Source organism: Lynx canadensis, chromosome X (genome assembly GCF_007474595.2).
Source record: "Lynx canadensis isolate LIC74 chromosome X, mLynCan4.pri.v2, whole genome shotgun sequence".
NCBI classification, from domain to species: domain Eukaryota; kingdom Metazoa; phylum Chordata; class Mammalia; order Carnivora; family Felidae; genus Lynx; species Lynx canadensis.
In genome coordinates, this window is record NC_044321.2 from 26,583,009 (window position 1) to 26,605,541 (window position 22,533).

The 22,533-nt window shown below is 43.2% G+C and overlaps 1 protein-coding gene across 4 annotated transcripts in view; it reads right to left on the minus strand.

Moving 5' to 3' along the window:
* DMD (dystrophin) overlaps positions 1-22,533 on the minus strand; it is a 1,834,617-nt gene that overhangs the window by 216,288 nt on the left and 1,595,796 nt on the right. For all 4 annotated transcript variants that reach the window (XM_030304767.1, XM_030304766.1, XM_030304769.1 and 1 more), the window contains one exon: positions 15,341-15,419. In XM_030304767.1, coding sequence (XP_030160627.1) covers positions 15,341-15,419 — 79 coding nt within the window. The remainder of the gene's footprint in view (positions 1-15,340; positions 15,420-22,533) is intronic.

The following is a 22,533-nucleotide window of genomic DNA, read 5'->3' on the forward strand; positions in this document are numbered from 1 at the left end:
ACTACTTGCCGAGGCGCCTGAGTTGCAAAGACAAACATACCCAAGGCTTGCTGGCTTCACAGTCCTACAAAATCTCATAACCGATACTTGGTAGCGTTGCTCCCGAAAGAAAGGCTCCTTCCGACCGACGTACACGAAACTCCAAGAACCTCACTGTCATCATCAGGCCAGTGAGAAACAAAGAAACCTAAGGCCAGCTACAGGAGGACAGGTGTTTATATCAATAGGGTCACGGCTGAGTTCCGCTCATGGAATTTCTGACTACTTCTGAACAGAAGAGCCCGACTGTGTTACCACAGAACTTTCCCCCCGGGGTAAAGGTGCCTACGGTCTCCAGGCCATCTGGGTTAAGCCAGGTTACTAACGAGTCACTGCGATATTGCCAGGTGCCTTTAGTGTCTCTCCAGATGTGCTTTTAAAAGACGGCAGGCAGTCAACACCATTTGCTGAATGCTCTCTGTGTGAAGGGTATTGTATTAGGCACCAGGGAAATTTCAAGGAATGTACAATTTGAAACCGAAGCCAGTAGGGAGCAACTCGGATATTAAAAACCAAATGACTGTAGATGAGATGCACATCCATTTAGAAAGCAAAAGGGAGAAAGAGCTAAGGATATGACAAAAATTAAAGCCAAAAGGAAGGGGGAGAGATTCTGTTTTGATCCTAACGCTTTCCTGCGCTGTGAATCAATTAACCGTCCGTGCTTCAGCCATAGCTTCATGGCAAGCTTCCCGGCCCCTTGACCTTGGGCTTAGCCATGTGACTCGCTTTGGCCAATGGGGCGTTAGCAGACATGATATGAACACAGGCTTGTGCTCTTGTGCTCTGGGGATCTGCCAGGAGTACGTGCCCCGGGTGGCCTCTGATCCTTCGGTGGGTCTCCACACCCGACATACAGAGAAACAAGCCGAATGGAACCAGCAGCCTGGAGCTAAACCCAGACAACCTTCAACCTGCAGCCCGCAGCCAAACTTCCCAGTCGAACTTTATCTAGATCATCTGAACCGCAGTTGACCCGTGGACCTATAAACACGAGAAGAGACACTTTCTATTCTCATATAGGAGGAAGGGAGGGGCAGCGGGAGGGGGAGAAAGAGAAGGAGGGGTGGCGGGGGGAGAGAGGGAGGTAAAAGAACATCAAAGAGATGAAAGAGGACAAAAAGATTCCCAAGCGGAGGTCTCCCCGGATCAGTAGCCAGCCACATCCTCCACCATCACCCCAAGATGAATGCAGGTTACCCACTTTAGTCTTTGCCGTAGACACAGGTGGTTGCCGCCCCCTAGTTCCCGGAACCCCTTCTCTGAAGCTGATAACCTGTAAGGGTTCCGAGTCTAAAATGGAATGTGTTATTAAACTTGTCCAGTCTGTTTTCTCTGCTATGAAAGAGAGACAGTAATACTCTTCATTCTAGAGGTTTGCTGTGAATATCACAGAGGTGAGCCCACAGAAAACGCTTCCTTCGTGCAAAGGGCCAAAAGGGCTCCATTTTTTTGGATTCCTATTCCTATCCCTATCCCTATCATCATCATCATTATCATCAGCAGCAGCAGCATCATTAGCGTAGCGAGTCATCAGGGTATTTATCCCATGAACCAACTTTCCTGCCAGTGTGAAGAATCCTAGGGGAACCGGGCCAATGAGAGCCTGTGGTCCTAGAGCGAAAGTGACTGTTGACCGCTAAAGTGTGGGCCTGGGCAACAGCTCCAGCAAATAATCCCTCTCCCCCCCACCCCTTTCCGGCCTTTTTCTTCCCCTTCAAAAAATTTCATGCGGTTCTCAGAGGAGTACAGCGTGAGAGGAGACAAATCCTTTTGCCATTCTGATGCTGGTGTCACCTATGAAAGTCAACCGTGTGTCATCATTTTACGCTAGTAATTGTTTAGGAATTCAAAACAAATAGCTAAGTAGTTTTAGAAAGACATAGAACAAGACATTTTCGTTTTAATTTCTATTTTTGGTTCTGAGTTTTAAATTTCATGTGACAAAACTTACTATCTTTTTTTTCATAACTAAATAAATAAACGTGTGGCTGGTTCACGTTAGAGGAATTATCTGATCTTGTTGAAGACATAAGCCTTGTTGTCCTGTATTTTGCCCTAAGATAGCAAGGGTTCTGGTGAGCTTTTGGGTTGGGCTCCAGGAGTAACTAAAGATTTGGTTCAAAACTTTCCCTCTTCCCCTGCCACCCTTTTAATACATGTATCTGCTCCAGACCTCCTGGACCAAATCTTTTGAATCAGTCCCTCTCCCTTGCTAGCTGGCCTCGGTCAAGGTCTGCAATAGAAGCTCTCGCTTTTTACCTTTTGAGAATAAATACCCCTGTCCTTAACTCACGCCATAAATGAGCTCATTCCATTCTATTCCTCTTCTAATTTTTTTCCTAGACATTTCCTGCTCAGATTTTCTCTTTCCAAGTCAAATTGTCCCCATGTTGACTAATCCTTCAATTATTCTCTCTTGTCTGCCTATTTCTAGCTCATTAAAACATTAGCACTCTCTAAAACCTATCTTTATATTCATTATACATACATAAGAAATCCCTTTCTGGACAAAAGGGCTATAAGGAGGCTACATGTAAAATTGGAAAGGGGGATATTCATCATATCAGAATACATCTTGTGAACCTTGCTAAGTGAAAGCAATCAGGGGCCAAGCAATCAGAAGCATTGTTTGCTAGATTCCTCTCGGATGAAACATTCTCTACCTTGGATTTGCATGTAGCTTCAGAGACAATGCGCATTAACTCTAGTTGTGATATTGCGATTTGTGAGATATACATTGGCTCCCTGCCCATGCAGTTGAGCGGGAACTGCAGTTCCTGGCTCACCGTTCCCAAGACCCTTGGAATTTCCTGGGTGGAGAGCAATGAAGGTATCTCTTGTTACGTTAATGAGGTGACTTTTGGAAGGCACCAGAGGTTGGGCCTCTGGTGATCCAACCTCTTCATTAGAGGGTTAGAACTTGCAGTCCCCACCTCTCCCCAAGCCCTGGGGAGGTGGGAAAGGAAAGAGGCTGGAGGGTGACTCAACTGCCAATGGCTGATGATTTGATCAATCATCAGTCTGTAGTGAAGCCTCCATAAGCCCCCAGAGGACAAGGTTTGCAGAGCTTCCGGGTTGGAGATGTGGGGAGAGTGGCTCACCTGGGGAGGCCACACAAGCCCCACGCTTCCCGCCCACCTCTTTCATGGGGGTGATCCTGAGTTACGTTTCTTTGTGATAAACTGGTGATCTTGGGAGTGAAATGCTTCTCTCAGTTCGGGGAGTACCTCTAGCAAATTAATCAAAGCTGAGGAGGAGGTCCTCGGCACTTCTGGTTTAGTCAGTCTGCTCAGAAGAGGTAGAGGTGACGATCTAGATTTGCGACTGTCTGAAGTCCAAGGAGGAGGCCGAGGAAATCTCCAGTCTAGAGCTGGTTGGTCAGAAACACTGGTCAGAAGCTGGCTTGTGACTGGTATCTGGAGTGGGCAGGGTGGGTTGTGGGGGGGGGGGGGACAGTCTTGTAGGACTGTACTCTTAACCTGTGGAATCTGATGCTCTCTACAGGTCGATAGTGTCGGAATGGAGTTGAATTCTAGGACCTGCTGGTACATGAGAATTGCTTGGTGCTGTGTGGGAAGTACCCCCCTCCGTGGAAATTGGCCTCATTTACTAGTCTGTAGAGAACATCTCATTTTGCTTCCCGCAGAATTAATTCCTCCTTCCTCTCTACTTGTATCACTCCTATTTATCACGACTACAGAAGGTCATGATTTCTTTTCCTTACGGATCTTTCTTTTTTGTTTAGAACTTGAGCATCCCAAGGCCAGGATTCTGTCTATTCCAAGGGCCTAGTGTTTGTTAATGAATATATGAACGAATGCTACAAGCATAGTAAGTCAGATCGTGTCGCTTCCTAGCTCAGAAACCTCCTGAGTCTTCCCTTCTCAAAAAGAAATTTCAAAGGTTTTTAACCATAGTTGCCAAGACCCTACCTGGCCTGGATCTTGGTCGCTCAAGGACCACCTTATGATTCACCATCTTGCTTCCTCAGCTTCAGTCTTACTACACTCCTTGTTGTTCCTGAAACCCCACCACGCTTGCTCTCACATCAGCGTCTTCACATTTACTGTTTCCGCTGCCTGGAACCCTGTTTTGTCTCCCTCCCCACCCCAGTATGTGCCTGGTTTGTTTCCTCGCTTCTCTATCCAAATGCCACCCCCATGACCACCACATTTAAAGAGTTCCCCTCCCCAGGGTGCCTGGGTGGCTCAGTTGGTCAGGCATCTGACTCTTAATTTCAGCTCATGTCATGATCTCACAGTGTGTGAGACTGAGCCCCCTGTCAGGCTCTGTGCAGAGCCTGCTTGGGATTCACTCTGCCCTTCCCTCACTTAAAAAAAGTTCCCTTCCTCTATGACCTCTAGCTTGCTTTATTTTTCTTTTTAAAAAGTTTATTTATTTATTTTGAGAGAGAGAGAGAGAGAGAGAGAGAACACGAGTGGGGCTCGAACCCACAAACTGTGAGATCGTGACCGGAGTCGAAATCGAATTTGGACGCTCAATGGACTGAGCCACCCACGCGCCCCTTATTCTTCTTAATTAAACTTCTCATGACCTGACTGCTTTCTCCTATTAAAGTTTAACCTCCGTGAGAGAGAGTTTTTCTTTGATCTACTACTGTTTCCCCAGTATCGAGAACAGAGTCTGACCTAAACTAGTCATTGAAGAGACTAGGTGAATGACACAATGGATCAATTCTCAGCTGGCTGAAAATAAAGCGAAGCTCCTCATTTCTTCAGGACATTAGACCAGGCTCTAGACTCAGTTCTTTCCTATTGTATGAGAGAGGGAATAATCTTTAGAGTGCCCAGTTATTCATTCAATCAAGCCATATCCTGCACTTCTCTGCAAGATGTTGGATGCCTGATGTTAAAAAAAAAAAAAGGAACTCCTGCCCTTTACCCTTCTGGCGCTCACACTCCAACCCATTTCCTTTTATGATCTATTTTATCGACTATCCTTCATTCTAACTCTTGCCTGTCATTGGTATGCATGCTGCCGAACTTAAGGTGTAAGGCAAGAGGCTGATGTAATCTTATGCTGTTCTTGAAGTCCTTACCCATTAATGGAGGTCATGAGGTCGGGCATCTGAAAAAATGATCATCACTACATACACTGGACAAAATCATCAACCTCATAAGGGAAGGCAAGAATAAATCAAATCACCCAGTGGCCAGAATGAGCCTATCATCATGCCTTTTCCTCATATACTTTGAAATTCCTGTCAGTCACGTTGTCCCCTAACAGATGGGGTTCCCTAGGAAACAGCCTCTAAGACAAAGTTGAGAGAGTGGGGTATTTAGTATGGTGTGCCCTTGAGCTCAACGCCTGAGGAAGGGAGAAGAAAGGAACCGTGAATGGCAACCGGGAAAAGGCAAGCTAGGATTCAGGCCCAGTGAGTCTCCATTAACCTCACTGGAGTTCCTGAAGTAGAACGCTAGAGTTCTCCCGAGTTGGGCCCAAACGGCCAGGTCATTACACTCCTGCATCCGACAGGACCTGCCCATGGAAGGGGTGTGACCTTGGGGGAGACAGCTGAAGCAATTCCCAAAAGGACAGACAGCTGAAGGTTGTCTGCTGAGGACACTCCTCCTCGCTGCGTCAGACGTGGGAGTTGTAGAAAAGTAGTTTCAAGTGATTCCTCAGTCGGAGGCCATTCTACTTGATGTCCCATGTGACTCAACTGCTATGGCTACCCACTGTCCAGGAGTTAGGGATACGGGAGTGGAAGGGACAACTTTCCCTTTCGGAGGGCATGCGACAACATCCGGAGGCATTTTTGGTGGTCACAACCGAGAGAGTGGGTATTACTGTTGCATAGCGGGGAGAGGGCAGGGATGTTGCTAAACACCCTACCACGTACAGCACAGTCCCCACCACGAGGAGTTGTCCGGAGTGCCCGGGTCAAGAAAGCCTGGTTTCGATATAAATAGACAGTAAACACCTGACCAAATCAGACTCTCTTCCTTGGCGAGTTTGATTGTAACATATATAGAAAAGTTAAGAGGGTGGGAAGGTGGGGAGTTAAACGAAAAGGGAGAGGACTTAAAGAAGAAAACAGAAGTCATAAGGCCGGAGAAACCATGAGTAAGGACATGGCAGAGAGGAGAGAGAAGCCACGACGCCGTGGTCGTGCGGAGTCCACAGCGGCAAAGCGCACGGAGAGAGACGCAAACACTGTTCGTGGTGACTGCCATTCCCTGTCCTTCCTAATGTTTGCAGGTGTCCCCCGATCACCTAAGCCCACGTCCTCTGCCTGCAGCTCCAAGGAGGCAAAGCCCCTCTGCAGTGGACTGCAATCAAGAGGGTCGCTCTTGCTGAGATCTGAAAGTATACTGAAAAATTCAAGAGAATGGGTTTTAAAGCAGGTGCAGTTTATGCCAGTCCACAAAAGAACAAAATGCCTCTGTCCTCACCTCAAAGTTCTCACCACCAAGTATTCTGTGATCCCATGCTGGGTGCGCTCTGAAAATGGAAAACATCCAAATGGAAAAATGAAAGTAATGATTTTTGCCCACAGGGATGGGATTCCACCATTTCTGTGTTGCAAAGCTTTGTATTTGGGGACAGATGACAAAACGGTACCCTAGGCCAAACTCACAAACGCCTTCATTTTCCAGGGAGTGTAAAAATATACCTTTCAGAGCCGGCATTCCACTGAAATAGTGCCCATGTGTCACGAAACTGATTTAGGACTGTGGGGCTGGTCCCGGTGCCCTAGGTCCCCATGAGGCCCAGGGACGTCCGTTGTGATGAGGAAGACAAAATAAGAAAGAAGACAAATATTTGCTTCATCTCTGCCCTGCCACCAGACTTACTCCCGGGTACGTGGGGGAGCGCCGGGTGGAGATGAAGCCATTGAACTCCACAGTCACATTTTGCGTGGGTAGCATCATCAAGTCTGGGAGAAGTCGAGGCTGCTGGTGCCCCCTTCAGGGCCCAGAGAAAAAGACTTTGAGGAAAAGAGCTTAATTATCATCACTGTGCTTTTCGTGGACATCTGAAAGGCTACCTTTGAACTCATGGAGGTGTCACCGGCATCACTGCTAAGTTAGAAGGCATCTGTCCCGAACTCCCAACACTCGCGATAGCATGTGACGACTGAAGAAATTGGCCCAAATTCTTTGGCCCTGAGATTTTTCCCTGATGGGGAGCTTGGGGCTGAAAATCGTCTCATACTCAGGCTGCCAGCTTCTTCCTGACTTTTATCATGATGGCTTCTTTAAGCCTATCTGTAGCTTTAAATTACTGGCCCACTCGTATTTCAAATTCATCCATCCCCGGAGGACAATGGTAGCAGTGTTGAGTGAAACATCAGCAATTATTAGATGTGCTTAACGCATTTCCCCCCACCTTCTTTATGAAGCGTGTGACTAGGAGAAGGCGGGCAGTGGGATGGTGGGGGACGGGGCGGGTACAGGGATGAAAGTTTGGCACCTGTCAGGATGGAAACAAACTTCTCAGTCCTACGTAGCAAGGGGAAACGGTAACGGCTTGGGGTGCTTTAACGAGAGAAGAGTTGACCAGGGATTTGATTAAGAAACTTCAGATGATGAAGCCTAGAAGAAATAAGTGATCAATTCTTTGTTTTTACAGTGCCTCATCATCTGAGAACAAGAAGATCACTCAATGAAGCACACAGTGTTTAAATTCAGAACAAATAGTAAAAAGGAAATCTGTCTTATGGAGTTCCATAGCCATCAAGAGAGTTTAATACTGCGAGAGGTCAGTGGGTTAAAAGCTAGAGAATAAAAATCTTTACCATTATTGGTTTTTTTTTTTCCGTTAGCAAAGTAATACATGCTTATTATGAAAACATCTGCAAAGGTAAAAAGAAAGAAAAACACAAGAGCTCTTTGCATTTTGATGTATTTTCTTTTCAGTCTTGTCTTTATGTATCCTCTTCTGTTGTTTCTATTTTATTTTCTAATATAGCTACGATCATGCCGTAATTTAGAAGTGCGCTTTATCTCGTAATATATTACAGGGCACAGGAGACTTTTATAAAAAGGACCATGTCAAGTTCTCAATGCTATTAGTCGTTGCTCAGAGGCAACATGAAAGGTCACGTTATTTATTGAGTGTCTACTATGTGACAGTCACTATGCTAAATCTCATGCCACTGTGTATTAGTGTCAGGAGCAAATTTGCCTCGTCTTCTTTTGGCTATAAAACATAATTCACTCTGTAAATGATTTTATTGAACATCTACTAAGTACAGATACTATGTTAGGTGCTGGAGAATATAAAACCATCCTGTCCTTGCAGAGATTAGGGTCTACTCGTTGATTATTCATCCATTCATTAGTTACACAAATGACTATTGAGCTCTTATAATACAGAAAACACTGCCCTTAGATCCATGAAAAATACCTTCAGGAAGGAGAGAAACGAGTTACACACAATTAAAAACAGGACAATGAATGACACTTTCATGTCTAGTTTGACTCTAACAGGCAGATGAGAAGTTATACTGTTAAATTGATAGTCACAAAGACGCTAAGCTAATGCTAAAGCTAACGCTAATACCAATCACTTATACATCACTATGTGCTACGTGCTACTCTATATATTTTACATATATATATATGATTTATATATATATAAATTTACATATATATACAATTTACATATATATACATATATATGATTTATATATAAATAAATCATATATATGTATACTTATATATATACGTATATATACGATTTGATATGTATATATCAATCTATATAAATATATATATACATAAATATATATATATAAATATATATATATATATATATATATATATATATATATATATATTGCAGGTGTCCCCTGATCACCTAAGCCCATGTCCTCTGCCTGCAGCTCCAAGGAGGCAAAGCCCATCTGCAGTGGATATATATAAATATATATATAAACATATAAATATATATAAATAAACATAAATATGTAAATATATAAAAATATATATACGTATATATAATATATATAAATATATATATTATATATATGTATATATACAATTTGATATGTATATATGTATATATACACGTGTATATATATACATATATACGTGTATATAAACATATATACACGTGTATATGTATATATATATGTGTGTGTATATAAATATATATGCGTGTATATATATATAAATATATACGCGTGTATATATATAAATATATACACGTATATATATAAATATATACGCGTGTGTATATATATATAAATATATACGCGTGTGTATATATATACATATATACACGTGTGTATATATATATATATATATATACGCGCGCACGCGTGTATATATACGATTTGATCCTCACTATAACCCTGTAAGATAATATTACCGTATTTCACTGAATTCAAAACTTCACTGGACGTTAGGCGCACCCTGATTTCAGGGCTTTTATAACTTGGTGGGAGGGACCATGTCTTACATGTGACGAAACGTTACTATTATCCCCATTTTACAGATGAGGATAAAGAGACTGAGTATCTGACCAGCACTTGAACCTAGTCAGCTTAATGCTAGAGTCTTAACCCACATCCCGAGGGAGACAACACCTGGCCCCGAGGCATCCGGAGAAAAATTCAGGCTCTGTAAATCAACTTAGTGCGGCCCAGACCAAGAGAAACAGAAGAGAGAAATCTGTGGCAGTATCAGAAAAACCAGGCAAGCGCTGGCCTGAGTGTTGTAAATGGTTAAGGCAGTGTGAGATGTGGCTTGTGAGTCCAGAAACTGGGGTCCAGTCCCACATCTATTATAACCGTGTGCGTGACCTTGGTAATGTCATTTCACCTTTCTGCACCTATGCTGTGATCGGTAAAAAGAAGGGTAGGGGTGGCGTCTTTCAGTGTCTTTTACGCTTCTTTTGACTGCAACCCACAGAAGGAAAGTATTTTACATTTTGTTGTAGCGCGCACGTACGCACGCGTGCACTCACGTACCCCCACCCTTAACCGAAACCGAAGTGTCGAAACAATACTTAACCTTGCTTGGGCAATGTACTCTGATATTTTCCAATCTCTTCCATTCCATTAAAAAATTGTTGGTTGCAAGTCATTAAACTGATTTCAGCATTCACTAATGAGTACTAAGAAAACAACTCAGATAGAGTCTCCCTTAGCCTCTCTCCAGTTAGGAAATTCTACAGCACATGGGACTCCTGGGGTGGGGGCGGGAGCCAGAAACCTCAGGAAAGAGAAAGTTGACCCTTTTGCCTTATAAATAACTCATTTCCTTTTTAATTGGACCGTGTTCTTACTACCTTCAGCAGAAAGTTCTCATTATTTTTTTTTTAAATTTTTTTTCAACGTTTTTATTTATTTTTTGGGACAGAGAGAGACAGAGCATGAACGGGGGAGGGGCAGAGAGAGAGGGAGACACAGAATCGGAAACAGGCTCCAGGCTCCGAGCCATCAGCCCAGAGCCCGACGCGGGGCTCGAACTCACGGACCGCGAGATCGTGACCTGGCTGAAGTCGGACGCTTAACCGACTGCGCCACCCAGGCGCCCCAGAAAGTTCTCATTATTAAACCATTTGGCGAATACCACTTTAGGACAAAGATTCCTATACTATGTTCCATGACATGTTTAGTGAGAAATTAATTGGTATGCCTGAAAAAGGCTTCCATAGTCACGTAAGTAGGGAGAAGAGCTACTGACTTTTCCCTCCTCTTAGCGTTTCGATGTACATTAAAGGCTGCAACAATTCCAACAAAAAAGAAACTTTCTCATCTTTATAAGCTAGTTTTTCCAATCTTATTGACTACAAAACTATTTTTTCAAGGAAGAGTTACTAACATCATACAGAACATTAACGTTCTGAGGAACGTGGCTTGGAAAATCCTACTCTGGGGAATTCTACGACTGGTAAAATATTTTGTTTAAGTTTTAAAATCCCAGTTAGTCAACATACAGCTTAATATTAGTTTCAGGTGTACAATATAGGGATTTAACACTTCCATACATCTCTCCTCATCCCAAGTGCCCTCCTTAAGCCTCATCACCCATGTAACCCAGCGCCCCCTTCTCTGCACCCCCCATCCCCCGCACCTCCCCTCTGGTAACCATGTTTGTTCTCTATAGTTAAGAGTCTGTTTCTTGATTTGTAGCTCTCTCTTTTTTCCCCTTCGCTTGTTTGTTTTGTTTCTTAAACTCCACATCTGGGTGAAATCATATGGTATGTGTCTTTCTCCGACTGACTTATTTCTCTTATATAATACTCTCTAGCTCCATCCGTGTGGTCGCAAATGGTAAGATTTCGCAGAACTGGTAAAATCGTAAGGCAACTCTAAGTTCTTTTCACTGTTACAGAAAAATTTCTACCTTTATTCAAATATATAGTTATCCTTGGTTATGTGAAATTTAGAATAGAAGCTCAGAGAACTGAGAAAATTGACACAAAAAAAGAGCTTAAGTTCTTTTTTTTTTTTTAAGGTTTTAAATTCTTGAAGATAAAGGATGGACAATTTTCAGAGTACTATGTCAATAAATACTAGAGTACTTTCTTGATATTGACATATGAAGACGTGGACGCTAATATATGTATAAATGCCAACAGTGTGATTAAAAATTATATACAAATATAATAAATTACATGTATAAATTCATATGATTTTTAAAAATCAAGGTAGTAGAATTTCTCCCTTTTCTTGGTTTAAGTTGCCAAAGTCAATTAAAAGTGGTAGAATATTGGGGCTCCTGGCTGGCTCAGTTGGTGGAACATGCAACGCGTGATCTTGGGGTCATGAGTTCGAGCCCCACATCAGGTGTACAGATTACGTAAGATCTTTTTTTAAAAAAGTGGTAGAATATTAAAGCTGGAATTAAAGGCAAGCTAGTGTCTAGCAACGGATAAGGGTCAGATTTTACAATGTTTTTCTCTTCTCATTTCTCTCAGATCTAAGATAAAAGAAACAACTTCTTTAACACGTAGAGATTGGGATACCAAGAAGAAACACTGAATACTTTTCTTTAGTAAAAGCCTGCCTCTCTCTACTGATAAAAAAAAAAAGACCGCTGGTAATGTAATTTTCAAAGGGGAATGCGTGTGTGTGTGTGTGTGTGTGTGTGTGTGTGAGAGAGAGAGAGAGAGAGAGAGAGAGAGAGAGAGACAGATGAAGGGAGGAGAGAAATGGACAGGGAGAATAAGAGAGACAGAGACGGCGAGCACAATTAGTGGCTCATCTTCATTTCTCTTTGTAATTTCTAAGTCTCAAAGACTTAGTATTATTATCATTCCTCGTAACTTGGAAGCCAGTTAGACATCGATCAAGTCAAATTCATTTACTATGACCTTAGTGGTATTTTTTTTCAAACATATTTTTATTTGTTTTAGGGGAAAAATGGTTGTGCTTTCAGCGAACACAATTTAACGGCCAATAAGTGACTTGGGTGAGGGCCCTGCCTCAAACACGGTTTTGACGGGGCACCCAATTTCTCGAGCAGATTTCTAGAGGTCAGTGTGGCAGCCCATATCAAAAGCCTTACAAATGTAAACAGCCTTTTACAGAGCAGTTCTGTTTTTAGGAATTTATCTTGTAGAAAGAATAGGAGATATTTCCAAAGGTGTATAAAGGATGTTACTCACAGTGTTGGAGAGCATAGTGAAAAATCTGAAATAACTTTCCTGATGAGTAATTAAGAATTGTCTTGGTAAATCTGGTAGAGCCAGACAAGAGAATACTGCCCAGCCATTTAAAAAATTATTCTGTAGAGGAATATTTAAGCACACATAAATATTTTTATTATAGTATATATTATATATATACATATATGAAATACTATATACTATATATATAATACTATATATATACATATATACATATATAATACTTTATATATATAGTATATAATATATATATTTATATATATTAAAGCAGGTCACAAAATGTTCATGTGTTTTTATCCCTGTTTAGTTTAAAAAGAAAAGTATCTGCGGGGCGCCTGGGTGGCTCAGTCGGTTAAGCGTCCGACTTCGGCTCAGGTCACGATCTCGCGGTCCGTGGGTTCGAGCCCCGCGTTGGGCTCTGTGCTGACAGCTCAGAGCCTGGAGCCTGTTTCAGATTCCGTGTCTCCCTCTTTCTCTGACCCTCCCCTGTTCATGCTCTCTCTCTGTCTCAAAAATAAATAAATGTGAAAAAAAAAGAAAAAAAAAAACGAAAACTATCTAAAGTATAGAAAGCACACTTTTGATAGTGGTTATCTCCAAGGGGTGAGATGAAGGGTAATTTTTTTTTCCTGTTTGTACTCTCTGCTTTCCAATATTTCCTAGAGGGGGCATATATTACCTCTGTAACTTAAAAAAAAAATGGACAGGGGTGCGCCTGGGTGGCTCGGTCCATTAAGTGTCCAACTCTTGATCTCACCTCAGGTCTTGATCTCAGGGTCAGGGGTTCAAAAAATAAAATAAAATAAAAATAAAAGAGGACGACACAAAGAAACAGTCCTCATTGAGTCTTTAGTCCCACTGTCCTATTTCTCAAATATCCCTTAAACTGAAGTGCTAATGTTTGCTATCCCTAGGCAGAGCTTCTAAGCATATACTGACATTCCACACGAGTAAGAAATTGGTGGCTTGCGGGGCTGGCTCCACTGAGGCAGGGAAATGGGTGTCTTTATGAGCATCTGTGGCCACCAGCCTGACCTTTGTGGACGTGGGCACTGGTGTGATATTGTTTAAAAGGTGCTGGAATGTTCCACCTGGCCCCTCCCAGTTCTCCCCTCACAGCTCAGAGATTATGGATGGCGTTCTACCAACAGAGACTCATTCCTCAGGCTAATGGCTTTTCACCCTATTAAAATGCAAATAACCCGGGAGAAGTACACATTAAACTCTACCTATCACCTGGGTTAAATAACATATCATTTTCTGAGAAGAGGTTTTAATGGGGAAGACACGGGAATTTGGGTGGGGCAGGCAGAGAGAGAGGACAGGGTGAATCAATGCACATGGTGTTTGAGGAGTAATGAATATTCATAATAGTAATATTTTCGTTTATGGCTTATGAGTCATCTACAAATATGTTACTGCATTTAATCTCAATGACATCGAAGAGAATGGCAGTCACCAAGGCGAGAGACACACGGAAGCATCCGCTCACATACTTGAAGACGTGAGCAAAGATCTTTTTCCGAACCTATGGAAAATGAAACGGAAAGGAAAGGAAAGGACCAGAACGTGGCAATAAAAGAAGGCAACAGAAGATGAAGGGAGGTCACACAGAATTACTTCCTGTCTATAAAATACAAAAATTAAGTAAATGACAGTCCAGTATGGTGATTCATCAGACTCTGGAGCCCACTGGCTTTTGAATCCTGGCTCTGTCAGTCTCTGTGGGACTGTGTGCCTCAACTTCCCCATCTTTAAAATGGGTGGAATCACGGCATCTACCGTATGGGGTGGCACGAGGATTAAATTAGTTCATATTGGTAACATTGCCAGGCAGAAAGTAACTGCCTTAAAGTGATGATTAAGCCCTTATACATCCTCATGTATGAACAAGAAATATGTCAAAGTGTTAACAGATCTTGACTCCATGTGGTAGAAATACGGGTTTTGAAAGAGAAAAAAAAAACCCTCAAAACACACATTTTTGTAATCAAAGAAAGAGTGGGAGAAATTAATAACATGAATCAGAGGAAAACAGGAGGTTGGCAACGTAATATGTAAAGTTATGTTAATAGGATGTTAAACCTATTGATATTAAACCCTCAGTTAACTAAGGCTGTTCCTCTTAGTATGTTGTAAAACGTACAATATTTATCAATAATACATATGAATAGTACGATTAATGATACACACACAATTGATACAAAATGGGAAAACTAAAGAAGAATGAATAGCGGTCAAGGATAAATGAGCAACGAGACTGGTTAGGGAAAGGCAACATGATAGGCAGCGCTTCTGACTTTGAGGCAGGAAGTATTTAATGAATTATGTAGAGCTAAAGAATTATAGATTCCTAGTAACACATATTGAATTATCCTAGCATAATTATATAGCATCGTAATTACCAGCTTATGAAGTGAACTGCTATAAGCAGAACTAAAGACGCAAAAATATTACCGAAGTTAGCACTTGAGCACACGTTGCAGGAAACAATTCTGCGTTAGCTGAAGCCTGGGCAAAATGATCTAATCGGTCCTCCTCTCCTAACCCTCTGAATTTTCCCACCGAGGTGTATTTCAGGGTGATTTATGCCTCCGGTGCGCTTGGCAGAGACGATGGTAATTCAGCTCTTCATTCTTTGCTACCAAGATGCAAGGAAGACATTACACGATGAAAGGTGACAGCGACTTACTGGAAAGGAAGTGCTGGGACGCGGGGCCAAAGTCCCGGTGGGCTTCGTGCAGCTGCCTGATGCGGTCCTCAACGGCCACCTGGGGGGAAGAGGAGAGAAATGATGTCCTCTCATCAGATACAATGAGGAGCAATGAAAACGACGTGTCCTCTTTGGTCGGATCTTTTGAGCCTCGAAAGCCGGGCGACTAAAGCAGCAATGCATGACCCCATTTTTAAAATAGATTTTTAAACGTGTGTTTATTTTGAGAGAGCGCGCGCGCGCGTGTGCACGAGGCGGGGAGGGGCAGAGAGAGGGAGAGAGAGAATCCCAAGCAGCCTCCACGCAGTCAGAGCGGGGCTTGATCTCACAACCGTGAGATCATGACCTGAGCCGAAATCAGGAGTGGGACGCTGAACCGACTGAGCCGCCCAGGCGCCCCCCCAGAGCCCCGGTTTTACCGCACGGCCTCCGAGAGCCCTTTTCATCCAACCAGGGCCAAACAAAAAAAAGACGTGCTTTCTCGGTAATGTGAAAATGAGATTTTTTTCACACTCTGTTCATTGGCAGACACAAACGAACTACTGCTCCAACGAGCGTCAAAAATGCCACCTCTAAATCTTTCGTGCAAAGGTTAGGGAGGTTGTCATTCCCCCGTATACTAGATAAGTGAAGGATCCCAGGGATGGCGTTTATTTTGTGTTAGTCTATTGTTTTTGACTAACGTTTGTGGGAATCCTATTGGTAGTTAATGGATCATTGAGAAATAAAGAGTAAGCAACAGCTGATTAACACTTAAGCATCAAAGAAGTAGACGCAAGGCTTCAATATAGCGTAATTACGGAGGAGATAATGAGATCAAAGACATTTTCAGATTTCAGTTTTTAGTAGACTTGAAAATTACTGCGAAGTAGATCTTCAGGTGGCATGAGATAAAAATTTCCATTCTTTTGTTTTTTTTTTTTTCCTATCAGGTTTTTCTAGAATGTACTGATGGTGTCCTGATGGCTTAGTGAATTCCATTCTGGGGAGCGGGGCGGGGAAGGAAGAATGTGACGGGTGAAATGCTTTGCTTTCGTCATCTGGCATTCTGCGGACCAGGCATCAGGGGTGGCCCCAGGCACGCGAGCTTCACAAATCTGGATCTTAATTTGGTTCTGAACAGCCCGTGGTCGACAAGGGGTTGGTCAGCTCCTGCCCAGAGCCAGCAAAGCTCCAGTTGGTTCACTCCTATGGTGTGGCTAATGCCCAAGGGATAAAACAGATATTAGACAAGATCAGAAAAGTGGCTAAGGGAGTCTGGTCTAAAGCCGGCCAATCTCGCAATATCAGTCAAGGGCCTAACACAGATTCAGAACAACCTTCTGTTTTCACTTTCTCCTAGCCTTGCACATCTTTGCTTGGAACAAATATTTGGAAAAGCACGTGGAGGTTCCCAAACGCGCAGGACGTGCTTCACTGTGACGCACGCAAAAGCGTGAGGCGCATCTCAAACCTCCCTTCCCGGCCCTACGGCCCCGCACCGTCTGCCACGCTCAGCTGGCCTGGCCTGCAACGTTCCATCCAATTTAACACCCGTGTGACTTGTTTTGGTTGGTGCTCCTCTCTGCAGCGTTCTTCTCCCCCTTCGCTCCCAGTTCCAGTCTTTTCTATGTTTCTATGTCTACTTTCCAATCCCCCGGGTTGGAAGGGATCGCTTCCTCGGCATCCTCGAGGCTCACAGTCTCTCCTTGGAGCATTTCTGTCATACTGTCTGTTGTAGTTGCAGGGACAGGACTTATCTCCTGCGATGCCACGTGAAATCCCCGATAGCCGGGACCATCCCTTGCTGTCCCGCCTCCCCTCCCCACCCTCCCGCAGGGCTCACTGAACCCTGCACACGGTAAGTGGGTCACAAGTGCTTAATGACTAGTTGACCAAACCAATGTGTACGTGTGACAGAGAGACGCCCAGAAAGACAGATATGGGAGAAGAAACAGGAACGTGAACTAACACCGCCTGCAAGCCGCACGTCCCTGGGTATGTTATTCCACCGTTAACTTTCCTTGTGGGTAAAATGGGACAACATGACCCACCTCACAGAACTTTTCGTGGGAAGTAGCTAAGACACGGGCAACGGTGGGCCTCATTTCTTCCACATGGTGATTGCTCAATAAACGTTAACAGCTATTGTTATCGTTGCTGTTGTGATTCGTACATGGAAAGGATAGGTTATCGTGGGCAAGGCAATACATACATCACAAAAATGGCTGATATTTATTAAGCATTCTGTTCATGACAAGAGGAATTAACTTACTTAATTTTCACAGTAACTCGGTGGAAGTAATATTATCTGGGGGCGCCTGGGGAGCTCGGTCGGTTAGGTGTCCAACTCTCGACTTCGGCTCAGGTCATGATCTCATGGTTCGTGGATTCGAGCCCTGCGTCGGGCTCTGGGCTGACAGTGCAGAGCCTACTTGGGATTCTGTGCCTCCCTCGTTCTCTGCCCCTCCTCTGTGCTCCCTCTCTCCCTCTCTCTCTCGCTCAAAAATAAACATTAAAAAAAGAAGTAATGTATCTTCCTACTTGAATGATGTAGAAGCTGAAGCACGAGAGGCTAAAAAACAACAACAACACAACTTGCCTACGTTTAAATAGTTAGTAGATTGGCAGAGCCAAGATTCAAACTCATTCAGTCTGACTCTTGGTCTTTAACTGCTATTTTAGAGATCAAAGTCAAACGAAAAGCATTTTAGACATATTCAATATGCAGCTGGCCTTTCAATTTACCGACTGCAGAAGAGATCTAGTGTCCATATCTATGGAAGTTTAGTCACTGGTACCTTTTATGACCCAAAGCAAGGTGAGTTCCTGGTCATGAAGAATGTGATGCCATACGATTACGGAGAACACGCGCAAAGGCATGTTTAGAAGGACATCATTATTTCTAAATGCAGAATGGGTCATCTCATGAACAAAGTAACCAAGAGATGGCTGTGAAAGTTCGGGGGTGGGGAAGAGTGGATGAGGAGGCCACATGGGAGTGGACAGTGACCAGCGATCTTTTCATGTCCCGAGAAAGAAATCCCATGGGGGTCATGTGGTAAAGGAGCATGACCGTGTCACAGACCCTGTCCCCTGGTGGTAATGTTAGCAGATTCATAGCGACCAGGGGGAGGCAGCATCTGAGTCCATTAGAGGCCGCTCATCTCGAAGGTTGCTTTCTTCCTCTATAAGGTGAACTCCACAGGTAATTTCCAGGGTATACCCGATATTGTCAAGAAATGAAAAGGAGAGAGAAGTGAATTCCCTTCCCTATAACTCAAAGTTAGGAAAATGCATGAGAGAGACTGAAATTAAAAATGCGTCACGTAATGAAATGAACACTTCGGGAAACAGTCTTAAAATAACTAAAGAATTAAGCGTAAAATATTTCTTTTCACAAATTATCCTTGGAGAAAGGTATTGCATGGATTGAATGCACAATTGAATAAACAAAGACATCATTTTAAGACAGAGAAAAAACTTGAAGGCACACTGTAGCTACCTAAGAACAAAGGCACTTTATTCTGTGAGCAATTAGGCAAGGAAATGAAAGTTGATAAACTTTTGAAACAATAACCTCCATGCATCAGACCTTTCTAACTGGCCGTGTTTTTAAGCTATATCAAGTACTATATATAGGCTAGGAAGCAAACACCACAAATTATACACCACAATCCTGCGTTCTGGCCCAATTCATTTTTTTAAATGTTTATTTATTGATTTTGAGAGAGAGAGAGAGACAGAGACAGGAAGAGTGAGCAGGGAAGGGACAGAGAGAGAGGGAGAGAGAGAGATTCCCAAGGAGGCTCCCCGCTGTCAGCGCAGAGCCCGACGTGGGGCTTGAACCCGTGACTCGTGAGATCACGATCTGAGCAGAAACCAAGAGTCGGACACTTATCTGAATGAGCCACGCGGGCAACACACAATTCATTCTTTACTCGGTGAATTCCCTGATCATGTGACAAGTAGTTGCTAATACTGAAAGAGACACACAAGGAGAAAATGCTGTGGTCTCTGATCTCTGGAAGCATAAAGGCTTGGAGGTGAGGAGGAGGGATTAGCCGAGGAAAGGCCTGGGGCAGAACACAGCTGTTGGAGAGGGCGGTAAGGTACAGTGAGCTACCTATCCTGGAGGCAGAGATGCAAACCAAGGCTCTGCAAACTCTGCGGCTCAGGATTTTCCCGGCAAGGCCAAGGGAACCAGGGAAGATTTCTGTGCACTGACTCACGATTTGAGAAAGCAGCTCAGGTTTGGGCAGGTTGCAATCACCTAGGTGGGGGGGTGACATGCGTTGGAATGAAGACCGTGTGGCCCTGGATGGGAGGGAAGGCAGATAAGGAGGTATTCGGAAAGAAGGAAGAACTGGTTAATTTTTGGTGTCGGAGCTTCATTTCTGAAGAGGCAAACAGAACGGGTGTATTTCCAGGGTGGAAGGCTAGGAGAGCGAGGATATTCCTGATGGGACTATGGCAATTCCAAAGGGAAGGAACCGCATACGGCGGTAGGAATTCCTCTGGAACAGGTGCATTGGACCTCACAGTGAGAGTTTTGCTGGAGAGGCCACGTAGAGCCAGGGGAAGAAGAACAATTTGTCTCCGTCACTAAAGGAAGGAATGGCAAGTGAGAATACAAGGGGTAGGGGTGACATTAGAAGGTGAGCAAGGCAGGAAGAGCCAGAGGAATTTAATTAGAATTATTTAAGGAGATGGAAAGAACCCAATTTCTTCTGAATTAATAGGCAATACCTCTGTTTCCTTTTATGAAAAGAAACACAAGCGTAACGTCTTCCGGGAAGATCCTGTATCTACTATTAGATAATAGATCAGGAAAGCTTAGAACTGGAAGAATCCTTACCTATTGATACACAAGAGTCTATTCATTAGAAGTATCCCAGATGGGCAAAAAACTGCCATCTGCTCCTTAAGTACTCATAATCTAATTTGCAGTATTCCTCAGTAAAATCATGTCGGAGAAAATTTTAAAAAAGGTCTTTTTTTTTTTTTCATATGCTCTGTGAGGACAGGGACACATCTTTCTGTTCCTACTATATCCCCGGTGGCTAGCACAGTACCCGGCATATAGCAGGTACTCTAATTATTAGTTGAATGAATTAATGTACAGATTATTCGAGAATTGTCACCCTAACAACTCCATTTTGCGTGAAGAATTCTCTATCGTGAGATTTCCAGTACAATTTTTGGAAAGACCCCCCCCCCCTTCTTTTTTTCCCTCCTTCTTCTTTTTTTCAAAAGTTTGTTTGAGAGAGAGAGAGAGCGTGCACGAACGGGGGAGGGGCAGAGAGACAGAGAGAGAGAGAGAGAGAGAGAGAGAGAGAGAGAGAGAGAGAGAGAGGGAGAGAATCCCAAGCAAGCTCCACGCTGTCAGTGCGGAGCCTGACATGGGCTTGATCCCACGAACCGTAAGATGATGACCTAAGCCAAAATCAAGAGTCAGACACATACACGACCGAGCCATGCGGGCGCCCCTCTTTCCTTCCTTCTTGATGATCAAAGTATAAAAAAGAAAAGAAGAAAACCATTTAGATTTATTGGGCCTACAATACTGGGCCCAAACATTTTAAAATAATTTGCAAGACAGACCAAGAGCCCCAATCTCCTGCCTATTTGTTTTACTCTCATTTTTAAAGAATCATATTCGAGAGCTATGAGGACTCTTGTTATTTGCCTTTGCTTTCTCATCTCAGATGAGTTCTACAGGCAGCGTACTGTTTGCAGAGACCTCCCTTCTTTCGTGCCAAGAGACGTTTCTTCATTCATTCACAAGATACAAGAATGTAAGTTACTTGCCCATGAAGACAGAGATGTTGATTATCTTATTCGTAGTTTAGTCCAGGGCCTAATACCTAGGAGATGGTCAACAAATATTTGATCAATGTGATGAGTGGAAATACTTCTTGAGTTCCTGTTATCTGTTAGGTACTATACACCTAGTATTAAGTATGAGTATCGTAGACTGGAGAGCAACATTTTGGGGATGGTGAATGAACACCAAGTCATTCAACTAGATTAATGATAACACATTCTCTTCCCAGCTGTGACTATTTCCCAAAGCTCAGTCCATGCTTCTGTGCGTTCTGAAGGATATCCTCATTTCATTTTTGTCCAAAGTTGCTTTAAATAAGTCAAAAAGAAGGGAAAAGGAGAGAGAGCATCGGGGCTCCCAGAAATGATTTCAAGTAAATTTATCTACGTGCAAATGTTACTAAGCTTTATTTTCAGTTCTCAAGGGCTTCCACTTTTTCTTTTGACCTGTTAATTACTTTCACGTTTTCGTCTGCACTGGACGTTTCAGGAGAGCCAAGGGGTCCCTCCTGATGTGGCAATACATTGCTAAACAATGTGATTTCTTCCTAGTGTCCAAGCGTTCTTACCGGCACTATGTGCATAAATCATGTTTACTCCAGTCTTGGGAAACGATGTAACTCGGCGTGTAGGTTTTGATTTTCTGGCTCTCAGTTTGTCTAGACCTTTGATAAATATCCATAGGCATGCAGGAACCAGACTTCACACCTACACTAATGAGCCCATAAAAAACCCCACAACCCTCTCCTGATGCTGTGATGATCGTGAATAAACCGTGCACATGCACGCAAATGACTCTCTACAGTCTATTCGTGAGTTTTCGTACCGAAACCTTATAGTGTGTACAGTTTTCTGCATGCATGTGTCTGTGTTGGGGAGGCCTTCCTAACTCATCTTACTTCCAAATCCTGACTTGTGATACTCATAAATATATGCCCAAACATGATCCTGGAAACTCTCTTGAGGTTTACTACGGTGTCCATTAAAATCCTTTCAACTAATTATAATCCTTTTCAGTCAAAATCCATTGTTCGAATTCTGATTCGTTTTGAGTTGTGACTGAAACAAATGGTCTCAGACAACGTTTGGAATGAGAGCTTGTGATGGGTACAGCTCAGCGGCTGAGCTCTCTTTCCCTTGACTTTCTTTTTTTTTTTTTTTTTTTTTAATTTTTTTTTTCAACGTTTATTTATTTTTGGGACAGAGAGAGACAGAGCATGAACGGGGGAGGGGCAGAGAGAGAGGGAGACACAGAATCGGAAACAGGCTCCAGGCTCTGAGCCATCAGCCCAGAGCCCGACGCAGGGTTCGAACTCACGGACCGCGAGATCGTGACCTGGCTGAAGTCGGACGCTTAACCGACTGCG